Here is a 17,732-nt window from a genome sequence, read left to right as displayed (position 1 = left end):
AATGATAGTTTAAAAATCTATCAATGAAGAAAGTCTTGCATATTAGATATTGCTGGAGACACTTAAAGAACCACAAAGTATTTTATAGGTATTGGATATGGTCTTTCTAGGTTTGGTCTTGTTACATACGGCAAGGAAAAATTAAGTGGCACGTAGGAGATAACGGGACAGTTGGTGAGAGAGCCACGTGATGATGAAAACAAGCTAACAAGCTTTTTTAGAAAAGGAGAAATCTGGTCTCAAACACTCATGTGAGGCAGATTCATGAACAGCTGATTTCTTCTGGACATCTGATATCAATATATGGTCTTCAAGGAAGACTGTGATGAATAGGACATTTTAAAAGCTGGATTTGTACTAGAGCTCCGTTGTGCAGTTTGCTCTTTTTATAAAAAAAAGGGGAACCCACAGTGAGTGAGACCAGCACTATGTGGAGAAACAGATGCAGGGCGGCCCCTCCTCCCACCACTGTCGCTGATCATAATATCCTGGCCTTCCCTCCCCACCCTTGATGATGTCTCAGGCAAATCCCACAGCTCCTTCCAGATATTAGAACAATCTCATTTTCAGATATTTGGCCATCGGGTCCAGGCTTGTGTCAAAACTTCACTCTCATTTGAAGCTTCTCCCCACACTCTCACGCTCACACTCAACCCCCGTCAGCCCAGGTCTGCAGGATGAGAGGTAACCATGAGCAGGGGAGACAGCTGGCTTTTTCTCAGTCTTCCTCTACCTTCCCCTCCCCTCACCAACCCTCTCAGCTACTTCTGACTTCTCCAGGGTCAGGACAGGGGCTGTAGGGAGCAGGAAAGATACAGGGGCACAGCAGGTCTTGGCTGGAGGTGTTGGAGAGTGCGGCCAGTGCCCGGGGACTCAGGTCCCTACTCTTTCCCACATCGCGCATTCCCCTTCAGCGTCTTTAGTGTCCCCTGGAGGCCACCTCTGCGCAGGGCCCGAAGGCACGAGGGGCTCTTGGAGAGCTGCTCGGCCCCTTGGTTCTGTGTTCTGGTGGATGTCTCCCCAGCCCCTTCCATCTGGGGTTGCCTCTGCCTCTGTGATGGGGCCTTTTCATGGTGAGCACCTTCCCTGTGGGCCTGCCCCCGGCAGGAACCACTGGACACCAAAAGCACTAGCTGCTCCTGGTGCAGGGGTCCTTTCCCTTCTCACTCTGGCCTCCTGGGCAGTGATCACTGGCCTCTTGCCCTTGTTCTTTTCCAGACGAAAACACACGTCCCAAACTCCAAAGCTGAAGCTCAGGGTATCCCTGGTCTCTTTCAGCAGCACTGGGGAGGGGGGGGCGGCGTCTGGGGAGGGGGTTGCCAGGGTTGGTGGTGGTGTGAGGATGGCAGGATGGCACTCTGAGGGGCTCCTCACCAGCCTCCTCACCCAATTTGGGAAGGAGGACAGGGAAATATCACAATACTCCCCCCAGGCTGACAACTCCCTCCAATGAACGCTTCCCTCTGAGCTCCACCAACTCCTGATAGAGCCTGGAAGTGGGTGACGACCGCAGGGCCCCACACCCTACATGTGTGTCCAGCACCTCACTGGCTTTCCCAGTGGCTGAGCTCACAGGACCCACTGTCCTCAGAGCTCAGACAGACCAGAAACGTGCCTTTAGTGCTGAGTGGAAGTCAGTAAGGCTGGCGTTACATCCCCACCTTCCTCTCTTCCAGCTCTCTCAAGGGTGGGAGGGACTTGGCACTCGCAGCGACTCCCACCCTAGGGGGGTGCAGCTGCTGCTGAGAAGCTCACCCCTCTCTCCTGTGCCTATCACCACATGTGGCCCTGGCCCTCCCTGCTCCTGTTCACCTTAGAGAAGCATTTCACGTTTCTCCTTCTAGATGGTCAGCCAGTGAGGCCACAGTCCAGGGCCCCAGGCTCTCCAGGAAGGCAGGCATGTTCCTCTCTGGCACCGTCACTTAGTACCCAGGCCGCCCGGGGAAGCTAGTAACCTCCCTCTGCCTAGATTCCTACCCTGTAAATGTAGGTAACAGTACCTGCCCCACAGATCTGCTGTGAGGATCAACAAGGTCATGAGGATTGAAGTCCATTCTTGAGTGCTCAGCTCCATGTTAGCTATTATTAGGAGTCTCGGGTTCCCTTCAAATGCATCACCCTGCCCTTGTCCCCACAAATCCTTACCACATCTCTCAAAGGTGAGATTCGTCTTCTTTGTAGCCAAGTCTGGAAGGGTCCTTTATACCAAACCCCGATGTGGGGAGAATCCCCATCTCAGCCATTCTGGGCCACTGCCATTTTTCCCACCTTCTTTGTTCTCTTCCAGCACGTCGAACGCAGACTTCAGTTCCCTGATGCAGAACAAGGTATGGCCTTGGGTTTCTTCTGTGCTTTGAGATACTTAAAAGACCCTCAAGATAACTCATGGGGCCTTCCCTGGCAGTCCAGTGGTTAAGATGCCACCTTTTCACTGCAAAGGGTGCAGGTTTGATCCCTGCTTGGGGAATGGAGATCCTGCAAGCCACACGGTGCAGCCAAAAAAAAAAAAAATTATACAAAATAAAGGTAACTCAGAGACAGAGATGCCTGGCAGCTTGTCGAGAGCCCACTGGCCTTCTCAGATGTGAGGGCAGAGAGGTGTTCACCTGAGCCTGGACGTGTGAAGCTTCAGGCAATTCTGAACCCCAGGCCTGGTTTCTGGGCTTAGCTTCACAAAGGGACAGGCTAACTAACCTTTCCTCACAGAAACCCAATAGTCAGCCATCCACGGATTCACCCTTAGGACTCCTTTCAGGAGGGGTTCATTTACAAAAATCCTACTACAAAAGGGGACAGTTTAAAGGTGAAAGTCAAGTTGCCCACACACTGCTCAGCCTTGCCCCTCCCCTAGGGCTGGTTTTACATCACTTCTCACCTCAGTCCCAATGGATGGGCCTTGATCCGTCCAAACTATGGACTTGGTTGTGTGCATTTTCTGTTTCATTTTCTCTGTGTTAAAATGAAGGGTTCTTCATGAGCTAATGGAGTTCTAGAAAGCCAAGCTCTCCTCTAAGGACAGAGCCATGTTTTTCCAAATTTCAAAAGCCTCTTCATATGGGGAGCTTGGCTCCAGTCAGACAGGAACCTGTGAAAAGGAGGCAGGCACAGTGAGGGTGGCTGTCTACCACCTGTTCACCCTGGCTCTGCTCCGCAAGTCCCCAGGGAGGGGAGACAGGTGTGGTGGGCCCCCCCCCAGGGTGATCCAGTGGCTTCTCCAGACCCCACATCCTCCTCCTGATGGTGTGATGGTCTTTGTCTCAACAGAACCGGAATGGTGTGCCCACAGTCACCAACTCTGCCGAAACAGCAAACCTCCCAGGCAGGAAGCAGCACCCATCCCAGGTAATGGAGCGGAACGTCCTGATCCTGTTTCCTTCGTGAAGCACTCGAGCTCCCAGGGGGCACTGTTCCCGCAGCTGTGAGGGAGTCAGGCAGGCGGGCTGTCACCAGGCCACTTCAGCCACCTGTGTGTGAGGTCTGTGTGTGCCGCGGAGACGAGGCATCCCACTCACTGCTGACTTCAGCAAGTTATCCCACTGCCCGAGCCCCAGTCTCGTCAGCTTTAAAACTGAGGCTCATTCTAAATCAGAGGTGTCCACACTACTCCTCAAAGGTGCTTCAGGGCCACTGCAAATATTGTGTTCACGTATCCTGAGATTTTTAAGGCAACTGCTTTTCTGTTCCCTGATTTTCCTGGAACTTTTATCACTGAAACAAAAACGCAGAAGTAAAACAGATGTAAAAGCTGGCGTCACACTGCAACTCTCACTTATAACCCTAGATTTCAAGTTTTTGTGTTCATCAAAATCATCTCAATTATGTAACATCCGTGTCATCATAAATAAATACCACTGTTTATTGAATACCAAGCACTGTGCTGCGCATTTGCCCTCTAGTCTTGGCTCAATGAAGTAGCAACTTTGAACTGCATTTTTACAGAGATGCAGAGAGATGTACCCAAGGCTTTGGAGCTAGTAAGAGGAGAACCTTGATTCAAATAGACTTTCAGTTAAAACATCGATATATGCCCATTAAGCGCCATATTTGTTTCCTCTATTGGAGGTCCATGTCAGTTTTCATTAGGAGAAAGGATCATGGAAAACCACTGGACAAGAGACTCTCTGAGGTCTTCTCCAGCTCTTATAATCAAGGACTCTTTCAGGAGAATGTGGAAGCCTCCAGCCTTTTCTGGGCCCTTGTAGGAAGATGGGGCAGAGGTTATGGGCTTTGAGAATTGTGGCAGGGTGGCCTCAGCCCCCCAGTCTCCCCATGGCCTGGCCTGGTGACATTTGTACCAGGCTACTCCTAGTCTCATGGACCTGGCAGGACAGAGGGGTACTGGCTTCTTAAGCCCAGAGCTGAGATCAGAGGTCAGAAACCTCGGACCCTGAAAGGCCATCACATGGACCATGCAGGGCCTGAGCAGACCAGGGCAAGGCTGAGATTTCTATGCAAATTGAGGGGGAGGAGAAAGAGGGGAGGAAAAATCAATATGCAAGAAGGAAGAAGTGAGAAAGAAGGGAGGAGATAAACACACTTTTGACTCTCTGTCCAGTGAAAGCTGGACTCTTTCTATAATGCAAAGCTTATTTTTTAGTCATTTCCCAACCAGGACTGTATTGTAACTCCACAGAGAATAACCATCTTCCATTTGGAACTTAAACATGAAGTGGAGAACAGTCAGTTTTACTGGAATTCAAGTAAAAAAAAACATAATTGTTAATATTTATAGCAACAAAAATAACAATATTAATAGCTTACCATTTGTTAAATACCGGGAAGGGTTCCAAGTACTTTCTATTTACTCTTTACAACAACCTGGCAGAGAAAACTGGATTTTCCCCATTTCACAGAAGAAGAAGCTATAGTTCAGATAGGGATGCCCTAGCAGGTCAAGAGGAGAACTAGGACTGGGACCCATCTGACACCCAAGCTCAAAACATTTCCGCTGCACAATGGTCTTTCATGCTTTGTGGGCCAGAAGCCCAAGCTGGGTTAGAGAAGTTCACTGACTTTCCTTTGGTAGGAAAAGCCACCAGTCCTCACCCCCAGCTCCAGGAGCCAAGAGCTCAAAAGAAAGTACAAGTCCCAGCACGACCAAATGATCTGCAAGTGCCTCTCTCTGAGCATCTCCTATGCCGCCACCATCGGGGGCCTGACCACCATCATCGGCACCTCCACCAGCCTCATCTTCTTGGAGCACTTCAACAAGTAAGTAATCCACTTGGTCAACAAGTATTTACAAAGCATCATGTGTCAGGAACAGACCCAGATGCTAAGGATATGGCAGAAAATATAGAATCAGAGCAGCTTTTGTACCAAGGGCCAGAGAAATGATCAAGTCATTACAGTTAAATGTGATGAGAAGGGTGGGATTCTGCAAGGGTGGCGGGGGCGGGTGGGGGGAATCAGTCCAGAGGGAGGAAATGCCTCCCCAAAGAGGGGGCAGTGAAAGCGGAGACCTGGGGCCTGAGCTGGAGTAAACTAGACAAAGGGAGATCTTCCAGACAAAGCAGTTTAAGAGGTTCAGAGGCAAGAGAGCAGAGAAAATAAAGACAATGGCAGAGGGCGAAAGGAGCCCAGGGAGGTGGATGCGCAGACCACACAGGGCCTCACAAGGCCCATGAAGGAACTTGGACTTCATCCGAAAAAGCTGAGAGAAGCCTTTGAAGAATTATAGGCAGGGAGTGAGGTGATCACATTTACAGTTTTGAAAATGCATTCTGGATTTTAAAAATGGACAGTGGAATTTGGGAAGGAAAAGGCAGGAAGACAATCCAGGCTGCGGCTGCCAGTGCCCAGGACAGAGCTGATGGTGGCCTGGATAACAGTGGGAGGAGAAACGGCCTGATCTGAGTGAGCTTCTGAGGTCGGATTAGGAAAAGCCTGAGAGAGGGGAAGCCCTGGACTCATTTTTAGAGTTGGGGCTTCAGCAGCTGGGGAAACAGAGCTGCCCTTGACCTACACGAGGGTAAAGATGAGGAAATGCTGATAGAGAAGTGGACATGTCCGGGTGGACACGTCCCTGAATTTCAAGAGCCATTTTTAGGCTAAAGACACAGATGTGGAGTCGGGGTGGCCACCTGTGCCACCCCCAGGCCACCAGGCTCACAAGGGCCTTACGTGGGTTTTAATGTCCTGCTGCCAGTGAACAAGTGGCCCTACATTTGCCTTTCGCACTGGGCCCCACAAAGTAGATGACAGCTAGTCCAAGTGACTTGCTTATGGAAACTGAAGCCCTAAGAGTGACGGAGATTACTCAGGGAGAACACACAGAGTAAGGAGATCAGGGGCATAAACATTAAGCACAAACATTTAGGGACTTCCCTGTTGGTCCAGTGATTATTACTCTGGCTTGCAATGCAGGGGACAGGTTCTATCTCTGGTTGGGCAACTAATATCCCACATGCCTCAGAGCAATGAATCCACACACCACAGCTCAAGAGTACAGGCACCACAATGAGAGATCCCCCGTGCTGCAACCAAGACCTGACACAGCCAAAAAATAAATAAGTAAATATTGTTTTTTAGAAAAACATTTAAATTAGACTAGAAAAGAGAGAATAAAACAGTATCAGACAGAGAAGAGGAAAATCTAGTGTCATGCTACCCAAAGGAAGAAAGTGGTCCATATGGTTTACAGTTGTTGAATGACCAGGCAAAGTAAGGACAAAAATGTATCCATTAGATTTGACGATATGGAGGTTACTGGTGGTCTAGGCAAGAACAATTTGGTCAAGTGACCTGAAAAGAAGCCAAATTTCAGTAGTTTGAGGAGTAAGATGGAAATGAGGAAATGCAGAGTTGGCTGTGAAGGGAAGGGGAGAGACAGGGTGGTAATAAAGGGAGGGTAAAGCATGGGAAATAGATGGAGAAACAATGGAAATAGTCACAGATTTCATTTTCTTGGGCTCCAAAATCACTGCAGATGGTGACTGCAGCCATGAAATTAAGACGCTTGCTCCTTGGAAGAAAGGCAATGACAAACCTAGACAGAGACATTACTTTGCCAACAAAGGTCTGTCTAGTCAAGGCTATGGTTTTTCCAGTGGTCATGTATGGATGTGAGAGTTGACTGTGAAGAAAGCTGAGCACCAAAGAATTGATGCTTTTGAACTGTGCTGTTGGAGAAGACTTTTGAGAGGCCCTTGGACTGCAAGAGGATCAAACCAGTCAATCCTAAAGGAAATCAGTCCTGAATATTCACTGGAAGGACTGATGCTGAAAGTGAAGCTCCAGCACTCTGGCCACCTGACAATCTGTGAAGAGCCAACTCATTGGAAAAGACCCTGATGCTGGGAAAGACTGAAGGCAGGAAGAGAAGGGGATGACAGAGGCCGAGATGGTTGGATGGCATCACCGACTCAGTGGAGATGAGTTTGGGCAAGCTCCGGGAGATGGCAAAGAACAGGGAAGACTGGCATGCTGCAGTCCGTGGGGTCACAAAGAGCTGGACATGACTGACTGACGAAACAGGGTCAAGAATGGGCTTTTAAGATCAAAGACGTGTAAGCACTGATAGGAATGATCCAGATGAGAGGATAGTTAAACCCTCGAGAGAGGGGATGGCTGACAGGGTGATGGCACTGAGAAAACAAGAGGGGGTGGAGAGCTGGAGAGTTCTCGCCCAAGCAGGGAGAGAAGGAAGGAAAATGGAGGAAAATGAGGAAGGAGATGGGAGGAGGAAGGATTGAGCAAAGCTTAAGACCTAACTCCCCAAGACCTGAGCTCTTCACACTACAGTACTCTGCCCGAGCTCTGAGTTTCTGCCCTTCTGGTTTAGTTTCTGGGACAATTCCTATTCCTTTAGGCTATGTCTTGGGTGGTAAATTTATCAGAATCTTTACATAAATTAAGAAGAAACAGATCTGAGTGATTCTCCGGAGTGCGACGTGTATACACTTCCATGATATCAATTTTGGTTGCTTGGATGCCGTTTTAGCTTATTTCATAATTCTTGGCTGGGCTCAGTACAGCTGCAGCTGTCAAGTGACTTCTCAATAATATATTACCATATTTTTAACATCAGCTGTTCCGTTAACTCTGCTGTATGTCTTCTTAAGGACCATTTAGCTTACTAGCCCCCAAAATACTACATGGAAATCCACCCTTTTCTAACCACTAACCTGGTTCTTTCCCTTCCAGCCAGTATCCGGCTGCAGAAGTGGTCAACTTTGGCACCTGGTTCCTCTTCAGCTTCCCCATCTCCCTCATCATGCTGGTGGTCAGCTGGTTCTGGATGCACTGGCTGTTCCTGGGCTGCAAGTGAGTCCTAGGGCCCTGAGAGCAAGGCTCTCCCATCCATCCAGGGCCATGGCCCAAGCCCTGAGGGGGACACTCAACTGGGAGCTGCCAAGTAACCATCAAGGGTGCCCAGAAGAGAAGGCAGTGAAGTAGACGAGGACTCAGGCATCATGTTTTCCAGATACTCCAGACTCACATAGACTTTGCACTTCTCTGTGAGCTCTATGATGGAGTGTTCTTAAGGTCAACCGACTGGTTAGAGGAAGGGCTGGATTCATAAAAGGTCTGAATGGGAGAATAGCTAATGTAGTTTCATGGAGAGTAATTTGAACTAATTTCTAAAGAAATTACTCCAAGTAGAAGTTGCCTTAGGCTTAATTTTATAGACGTGACTGATTTATACTTAATAGTTGTATAAAATATGCTCATATCACTCAAAATAACATTAGACATTCCTCTTGCAATACTATTTCTAATATTAATCTATTCAGCCAGCTTTCCATTACTGATGCTTGCTCCAAATTTGATCAGTTTCAAACACATAAAGGAAAGATATACCTGTTTTACTATTAGTCCAGGGGACCCAACTTTCCCACTGCTCAGGCAATGTTCTCTAAGCTGAGCTTTTTTTAAAAAGAAATAACTCAAGAGACAATCGTCAAATCAATGACAACTGTGTACTTCTATGCTCCCAGTATTGCTAGTTGAAAACTAATACCCACGTTCACCCCAAACAACCCTGTCTCTAGACAGATACACACACACACACACACTCTTACGTGTGCTTGCAAAAAATAAATATATAAGCATCTAGATACATATGCTGCATCACAATGATTCTCACTTATGTAAAGGATGAGTGTGTAGGGACTTCCCTGGAAGTCCAGTGGCTGAGACTCTACGCTTCCAATGCAGGGGGCACAGGTTTGATTCTAGTTCGGAATAGAACAGGATCCCACAAGCCACACGGTGCAGCCTAATTAGGTAATTTAAAAACCCAACTGGGAACGGGGGAAAGATGAGTGTGTAGAAACAACCAAACATAAATACCCTCACACAAGTCCATGAGACATGACTTCACATTTATATACCAGAGATTCACCCGGGAAGCTGGGGAGAAGGCTGCCGAGGGGCTGTGTTAACTTGCAGACGAAGTCTCATGATAGGCGGGACGAGGGGAGATCACAGCCAGCCAGCAGTTTGTGTTTGCTTACGACTTGCTTTCAGAAGTGGCCGTCATTCCTGTGCTCATTCTTCCCTTCTCAGTTTTAAGGAGACCTGCTCTCTGAGTAAGAAGAAGAAGACCAAAAGGGAGGAGTTATCAGAGAAGAGGATCCAAGAGGAATATGAGAAGCTGGGAGCCATCACGTAAGAATCAGCCCTCCACCCTTTTTCTCTTTCCCCAGGGGAAAATCACAGCAGGTGAAGTGCGCAAAGAAGCAGCCTTGTTCTCGGTGGCCTCCTGAGCTGGGGGAGTTTTCCTCAAGTACAACTAGAGGTGCTATTTGATGCCAAAGTCAAGCTGGCCCCCAGGCCCTAGGGGCCACCCTTCCCCATTGCAGTATTCCAAGTGGTTGAGCAGAAGCTGCGTCTCAGGTCTCCAGTCCTGGAACCCTGATCGCAAGAGCATCCCGAAGCAAAGGGAGGAGGCCAAGAGAAAAGTCCCAGTTCCTGGAGGAGGTCTTCCTGTTTTCTCTTCTAGCTACCCGGAAATGGTCACTGGATTCTTCTTCGTCCTGATGACCGTGCTGTGGTTTACTCGGGAGCCTGGCTTTGTTCCTGGTTGGGATTCCTTCTTTGAAAAGTAAATGATACCATCTCTGTGAACAACCGCCTCACCCGAACTCTTCAGGCAGTACCCACCAGGGTCCCCTCCTAGACTCTTAGGGATAGTCAGGAACCGAGGAAGCACTGTCCTCTTAAAAATTCCCCTTTCTTAGGGAAGTTGCAGTGCAGACTCAGGACGAAAATAGTCTTTGGAGTCTGCCTCCAGGGTTGGGGTCAGGAGCTGCCGCTTACCATCCACATGACCTTGGTCTTGTTACCTAAGTGCTTGTTTCGAGAGTTAAAGGAGAAAATGTAGAGTAAAACACCACCTGTAAAGGCTATGGTCGCAGTGGCCGAGGCGTGTCCTGCCCCCCATATTCCTGAGGGCCAGGGCCACAGGCCACAAGCTCTCAGCACCAGCTTGTGACCCTCCCAGGAAAGAGAACGCCTCCTTTTCTCTTCTCCTCTATCTAAAATAACTCCTGCTCACTCCTTCCAACAGGTCCATAAATTCACACTAAGACATCTACCCTAGTCAGGCCCTGCCTCCAGACATTAAATCCACCAGTGGATGGCATGGGAGCAGCTGGCCAGAAGGAAGGCTGAGGTCCCCACTAGACTAGGTGCCCTGGGAAGGCACCACGTTCAGACAGGCTGTCCCAGGCCCGGTGTGACCCCTGGGCCTCCTGACTCTCCTCCCCAGCTCTGCTTGTCTCTGGCAGGAAGGGCTATCGCACCGATGCCACGGTCTCTGTCTTCCTTGGCTTCCTCCTCTTCCTGATTCCAGCGAAGAAGCCTTGCTTCGGGAAAAAGAGAGATGGTGAGAGGAGTTCAAGGGAAGAGTCGGGGCTGGCTCCAGTCAAATAATGGTCTAAGTTCAGAATTTCTGGAAGGAGCCTTACCAAAGCCCTTCTGACTCCTCCCAGCATAGCAGAGTATCCTCTCATTCAACGAGACCCCTGTCTCCACGAGTCACACCAGGAGGGTTCATCTGGCTCTGCCTCCCTGTCATCTAGGGGACGACCGGGGGCCCTCGCCGGGCATGGAGCCCATCATCACGTGGAAGGACTTCCAGAAGACGATGCCCTGGGAGATCGTCATTCTGGTGGGAGGAGGCTATGCCCTGGCTTCTGGCAGCAAGGTAACCCCTGAGTCGTTGTATTGCACCAAGTAGTTTTCAGTATGTAAACTATGTAAAGCCAGTCCTTATGGCTCTGGGAGGGAAGATTCAAAGGTGCTAAGAGGTGAGTGTTCACCCGTCGCTGGGAAGGGAAGCCAGGAATGGACATCGTGTCCCACCCGGAACAAATGGCACTACTAAATGGCACTACTGGGAGCAGAGTTAGAGTCCCGGCACACGGGCATCCACACCCCGGGGATGGGCCCAGGCCGCTGCAGGCGAGAGAAGCACTGGACTTTGTAGCCATCTCTTTCTGGGGATCTGACAGTGGTGACAGCTGTAAGGGCCCAGAGATGCCCCCGACTGATCCCTCAGTTAGTCTGTATGCCTATCCTGAGGCCCTTTGGAGAATGTATGCTAAAGCGGGTGTAGATGCCCCCTGATTTCCTGAGTGGGAGGCTTTAGGATGAGATCTTTTAAAGGGCGCTGGTGGAAAAGAGTTGATTTTCCTAACCCGTTCCTGAAGTAAACAACCATTAACAATCAGGTTAAGGTTCTCACTGTTTGCTCCCTCTGTCTTCTCTATGTGTTTAACACACTAACCCATTCTCAACTTGGCTCAGTTTTGACTGCCCCTTGTGTGGGCCTCAGTGCTATCTGCATCAGTAATAAGGTCCCTGGGTCCTCCGCCTGGAAGGAACCGTGGAGGATACTGGGTCCCCTAGCCCACCAAAGAGAGACTTCTTCCCTCCAGGACACCTTGGGTGACAGGGACAGCCCTGCACAGCCAGCAGAGAAGTCACTCTTGACTTTCAGCTCAGCTCTTCTGGATGTCTTCCACTCCTTGGTCTGGCTTTCTTCTCAGGAACCCTCTCCTCAGTAACAATTATTAAAACAATAAAGACACTTACTATGTTCCCCTAGATCATGCTTTCTTCCAACTAAAACTCCCCAGTTCCTTTAACCATTCTTCATAGGAGTAGTGACCCCTGACCACACTGGTCTCTCTCCTTAGGACTCACTACGCTTTGCCTTTGATCAAACACAGTCCAGGGGTCGTCAGTCTGCTGCAGAGTAGAGCAGTTATTAACAATAACTCAAGCCCCATCCTTTATTTTATGGAAGCTTTTACAAGGCTTCATTGGCACTCATGTCAATGCTTACACTGAAACCACAGTCAACTAATACCCTTCATTCTTTTCATTGTTAGCCATTATTAAGCTTCAAGTCCTTCAGTCAGTTCTGTATATATGCTTTCAATATTTCTGACTCCAAGTTCATAATATCATATTTATCCTTGTTGAATTTCAGTGGTTAGTTTTGGCCACTGAGCCCAGCCTGGCAAGATTTTTTTTTTTTTTTTTTACTAAAATTGTACATGTACAGATGGTATGGCTATAAAACCTACTCACTCTACTACTTTAATAATATAATTTAGATACAGTATGTGTGATTCCTCCTGAATCTGAAATAATTTCAGAGTCTTAACATTAGTGAGAAAAATTCAATAAAAATGTTTTCATCCCAAGGATTTAAAAAATAAAGGTTTCTTTTATTGTGTTTTATCCCCTAACTTTACAGTCTAATTTATCAGTTTATTTCAAATTATAGTATAAGCTAGTTCTTCTGGAAAAAAAAAATTGCCCTTATTTCACTTTACTTACAAGTACTATTGGATAACATGATAAATAAATACTCCAATTCTTCATAAAACCTACTGCTCCCACTCAGCTAACTTCTCTGCCTCCTCTGTCTGTCTGGTGAGCAGTTTTATGTGTCACAAGCAATGGAAATTACAGAGGTTCCAGGCACTGCACCCTCCATTAACTGAGGTAGTCCTCACATATTGCATTTATAGCTCTCAGTCAGTGGAAGAAAAAAAAAAAAAAAAGAGGAAGTGCTCAAGGTAAACATGGCTACATGAGAGAATTCTGAAGCCCTTTGGTTATCAGTTGTCTATGAGCGTGCCATGAAGCGGCCCAGGTGCTGTGGAGATGAAATGAGCTTTTGATGAACTTGGAGAAGAGAAAGAGTGGTCTGCTGACAACACAGTGAGGCCATCCTTAATAGCAGAATATGAGGAAGGCCCGCAGTTTGAGAAATCCTAAACCGTCTCACCGTTTCTTGCCCTAGTCCTCACTTCTTTATTGCATTTGCAGTCTGGAGGGTGAACAGGAAAAGTCAGAGCATGTCAACTAGAGAAGGCAGAGGAGGGGGTTGGGGGAGAGCTGGAGAGTGCATATGGCAACCTGGGGTTTTTTAAGAACATAAACTCAATTGTGCCCTTCATTTTTAGGGGATGGGGAGAGCCCTCATCATTGGCAGATGAACATCTTCCAACCAAATGAATTACTCCAAGTGGAAATATTCGTTTATTTGAGTTGATGTGTGTAGGTGTTGCTAATGGAAAAGGTTCAAGCCTTTGTTTCATATTGACAAGAAGTATGGGCAGATGGTAGATCCTGATGTCAGCTGTGATGAGACCTGAACCTAACACAGGCTGAGGCTGAATGACCATTTCCAGGCTAGTGAGGTGGCACCTTTGCCACGACAAGGAATTCCTCTCTCCCTCATTGCTCACGTAAAATTTCTAATGCCCAGCCCTGCCTACTCAGGCCCCAAAGACCAGAGGAAAAGTTACTATCCAAACATGGTGATAATTTTTTCCCTCTCGTGGGTGATAACAGAAATAGATTTCAAAAGCAGGAATAAGGATTATACTTGGCGACCTGTGCAAAGGGCACTGTTGAGTGAACGGACAGCATGACGCTGTCGGAGGCTGGAGAAAGAGTAGCAGGTGTGAAGCTGAGCAGCCCATCACCCCCAAGGTCTCCAATCCCTGCCAAGTCGCCAGAGCGCCGAGGAGGATCGCAGCAAGTGGAGGCTCTCCGTGCCCTGTGACAACGACTGACCAGGCGGCTCTAAGACTAAATGTGCAATCAATAAGAAAAAAAAAAAAAGAATCTGCTGAGACCATTGTGGTCCAGTGGCTAAGACTCCACACTCCCAGTGCAGGGGGCTCAGGTTTGATCCTTGGCCAGGGAACTAGATCCTGCATGCTGCAACTAAAACCCAGCACAGCTAAATAAATAAATATTTAAAAAAAAAAAAAAAAAAAGAATTTGCTGGGCTACGAAGTGACTTAATCATTAAAAAAAACCAGGAATGCCTGTGGATCCAGCCTGCCTAAAAATAGGGAGGCAAATTAGATGGCTCCTGGTGGTCCTGTCCAGCCCCCACCATCCCTGACCTTCTGGAGGCTAAGAGTGCCACTCTCTCCTCACTGCATCGCCTTGTCTCCCTGCAGACCTCTGGCCTCTCCACGTGGATCGGGCAGCAGATGCTGTCTCTGAGCAGCCTCCCACCTTGGGCTGTCACCCTGCTGGCGTGCATCCTGGTGTCCATTGTCACAGAGTTTGTGAGCAACCCAGCCACCATCACCATCTTCCTGCCCATCGTGTGCAGTCTGGTGAGTAGAGCAGGGCTCTGAGATGTCCAGTAACTGATAAGTAAATAGATAATAAAAGCAAGAGCTCTAGAAGCCCTTTCCCAAAAGTCTAGGCTTAGTTTAGGGGCAGTTCTGAATGGAAACAAGAATGGACAAGATAACTGTAAAACCCTAGGATTCTAATACCCCACAATCGCCATCCATCTTCCTCTCCTATGGAAGTGAAGTGAAAGTCACTCAGTCATATCCGATTCTTTGTGACCCCATGGACTATACAGTCCATGGAATTCTCCAGGCCAGAATATTGGAGTGAGTAGCCTTTCCCTTCTCCAGGGATGAGACCTAACAGGAGGGCAGGAGAAATAGCTACAGAAAATGGAGACAAAAATGTTCCCAGAAGTACTCTCAGCTGCAGAGACCAAAACCACAGCTCGGTCATCACCGCCTCCACCCAGCTTCTCTGTCCAGGAGACTCAGAATTATGAGCAATGCCAGCCTCATTCCTGGGTCTCAGAACAATTTGTGATTAATGGAGTAGGTGTTTGCACAGTCGGATGGTGGGGGTGGAGCCACTGGCAGATCTCAGCCTGGCTAAGGAGCCCCAGAGGTGATCCACCAAACACAATGCTGCCTCCATCCCATTCTGTGAGGTGGAACCTGTAAGATGAAGGCTCTTCCTCATCACCAACAAGATAGTATCTTCCTACTCTATCAGCCCCAACCTCCTCCCACTCAGCCACTCTCTGCTCACTGCTCGCTCCAACTTCTCCCTCTCATCAGCCTGCCTACATGAGTGCAGGAATGCACTTAAAACGTGGTACCATTGAGCGTAAGACCACAGGTTCCCACAGGTTCAGGTCCCACAAAAGGCAGTTATCATAACTCGGGAAAAGAAAAAAAAAAACCTTAGTTCTGCATGCCAAGAGCGAGAAATGTCTACCTCGATCAATGCAACTTGTTCATGAGATTTGTATTGCAAGAATTTCTCAGCTGAAGTGTCAAATTTTAAAACTACTCCCTTAGACCAGCACCAAGAAATGAAACATCCCTTCTAGTAGGGAGGCAACTTGGAGTCCATGTTTCCATGGGGAGTGAGTGAGCAGCAGGGACCCATCCAAGGAGCCCGGAACTCCGTGCTTTTGAGGGCGTGGTTTACCTGTCCGTCGCACATGGTATTCAGTCAAGGGCAGCTGACACTCAGCCATCATTTAGGCACACTCGTGATGGTAAGCATGGCAAATGCAAGTCTAACCTCCATGCTAATGTTTCTGTGAATTCTGTTCTAGTCTGAAACGCTGCAAATAAATCCACTCTACACCCTGATCCCGGTCACCATGTGCATCTCCTTTGCAGTGATGCTGCCAGTGGGCAATCCCCCCAACGCCATCGTCTTCAGCTACGGGCACTGCCAGATTAAAGATATGGTGAGTCGTGGGTGGCCTCTTCCCACCAGGCCCACCTGCCATGAAGACAGGGATGACTGGCCCTATATAGCTTTCTAAAGTTTATTATTTTATAAGCAGTACCCCTGATCTGTCATAGCTCAGCCCCAGGGTGGCAGAAAGAATGGTTCTGGTGAAAGGTTTTTCTTTGGTCCACAAGCACCAAGAGCAGCAATCATGTGCTCTCCCCAGCCCTAATCTGGGAAGAGAGTGGGAACGTAGACAGAAAAGGCTGGGACCAACCCGGGGTGTGACCCACTCTGGAAGCCGAGAGCTTGTTCTGGTTTTTGCTTAGTTCCTGCACTGAACTGTGGGGATGTTGGCCCAGAGTTGCTGGCTTATTCATAAAAGGTTAAGTGTGAGACACTTTATGAACTGAGGGTGAAAGATACTTTGTAAGAACAAGATTCTCCTCCCTGTCCAACCCTCTCCCCAAGCAAGAAACCCCCAAAGCAACAACCGTAAAATGAAGCACCCATAGCTCATTTCTTAGTTTTCAGCGAGGCTCACGAAACGCGGCTTGGAGGGGACGCTTTGCGGCTGGTTTTAGTGTGGGGCCACCCTCCACCCCTCAGCCTGTGCTCACTGCTGTGCTTCTCGACTCCCAGGGCTGATCAGGTTGGGGAGGGAGGAACCCCTCATACAGGTAACTGGGCCCGGCCGACTGAAATGGCCCGTCCTTCCTTGCTGGGGGCTAGTTTCTCACTCAAATCCAAACTAGATCTTGGCAGCTCTGTAAATATCAAACGGAGGAAAGGAAGAAAGAGCTTCAGGCTGGGAGCAGATATTCAGATCCTCTCTACTCTCAAAATGATCATCCAAGTCATCTGAATTACCTCGGGAAGGGGGTCACAGCCACCCCTGTCCCCTTCCACCCCCAGATCTTACTGCGCAGCCCCATCCACTCCTGCTGAGCTCCACCATGACTCTCCTGTCCCCTCGACCTGCCCCTGCACCCCCGATCCTGCTCCCTCTGCCGAGTGCTCCCACCGCTCACCCTCAGCCTTTACCCTGGAATCAAGGGACCAAAGCCAGTCATTTTTAGAGGCACCAGATGACGAGCAGTGAGCCTAACCCTAATCCTAACCTTAACCCAGTGCCAGCCTGGGCACTGACTCAAGACTTCACTTTCCTCATCTGCTAAGTGAGCAGGTTCAGCCCAGATGCTCTGTGTGGTCCCTCTCAGCTCTAAATGACCCTCACTTAGCTCCTTTAGAACCCGCTTCCTCTTACCCGCTGGGAAACATGGGCAGTTCTCCACGCCGCAAGGTTCAGGGGGACGGGATGATTCATAAGTACAAGGCTTGGGCCAGAAGGCCGAAGGGCAACTCATCATCAACCATTTCCTCACATTCACTTTTCCCTCCCAACCTGCCCAGCTCAGTCCCGGTTAGTGGACTTGTGGTGACTCGCTGCGCACTTGGGTTGTCACCCGCTAGGATGCCAGCCCTCCTTAGTGGACACTTTCCCAGACGGCCCCGGCTCTGCCATCCTTCTTCCCCCACGTCCCCCTTCCGCCTGGGCATGTCAGTGCCACGACAGAAACTAAGCGGTCAGAGCCTTGGCGGTGACGTTCCCCCAGGTGAAAGCAGCAAAGGCCCCACGCCCCCAGCCACGGCGCTGTCTGTTGCCTTTCTGTGGAAGGGCTGGTGCAGGCGGCTGACCTTTGCCCAGGTGAACCCAAGGACACTACTTCCTTAGCTGTTCCTTG

General features: G+C 48.9%; 1 protein-coding gene across 1 annotated transcript in view; it reads left to right on the top strand.

Moving 5' to 3' along the window:
• Positions 1-17,732, top strand: part of SLC13A4 (solute carrier family 13 member 4) — a 42,837-nt gene that overhangs the window by 23,582 nt on the left and 1,523 nt on the right. The window contains exons 6-15 of the mRNA XM_052638730.1: positions 2,288-2,327; positions 3,265-3,342; positions 5,027-5,211; positions 8,146-8,265; positions 9,511-9,612; positions 9,947-10,048; positions 10,734-10,831; positions 11,028-11,152; positions 14,439-14,600; positions 15,866-16,003. Of these exons, the coding sequence (XP_052494690.1) occupies positions 2,288-2,327; positions 3,265-3,342; positions 5,027-5,211; positions 8,146-8,265; positions 9,511-9,612; positions 9,947-10,048; positions 10,734-10,831; positions 11,028-11,152; positions 14,439-14,600; positions 15,866-16,003 (1,150 nt within the window). The remainder of the gene's footprint in view (positions 1-2,287; positions 2,328-3,264; positions 3,343-5,026; positions 5,212-8,145; positions 8,266-9,510; positions 9,613-9,946; positions 10,049-10,733; positions 10,832-11,027; positions 11,153-14,438; positions 14,601-15,865; positions 16,004-17,732) is intronic.

The sequence above is a fragment of the Budorcas taxicolor genome, chromosome 4, assembly GCF_023091745.1.
Source record: "Budorcas taxicolor isolate Tak-1 chromosome 4, Takin1.1, whole genome shotgun sequence".
NCBI classification, from domain to species: Eukaryota; Metazoa; Chordata; class Mammalia; order Artiodactyla; family Bovidae; genus Budorcas; species Budorcas taxicolor.
This window is presented reverse-complemented; position numbering and strand designations above follow the sequence as displayed.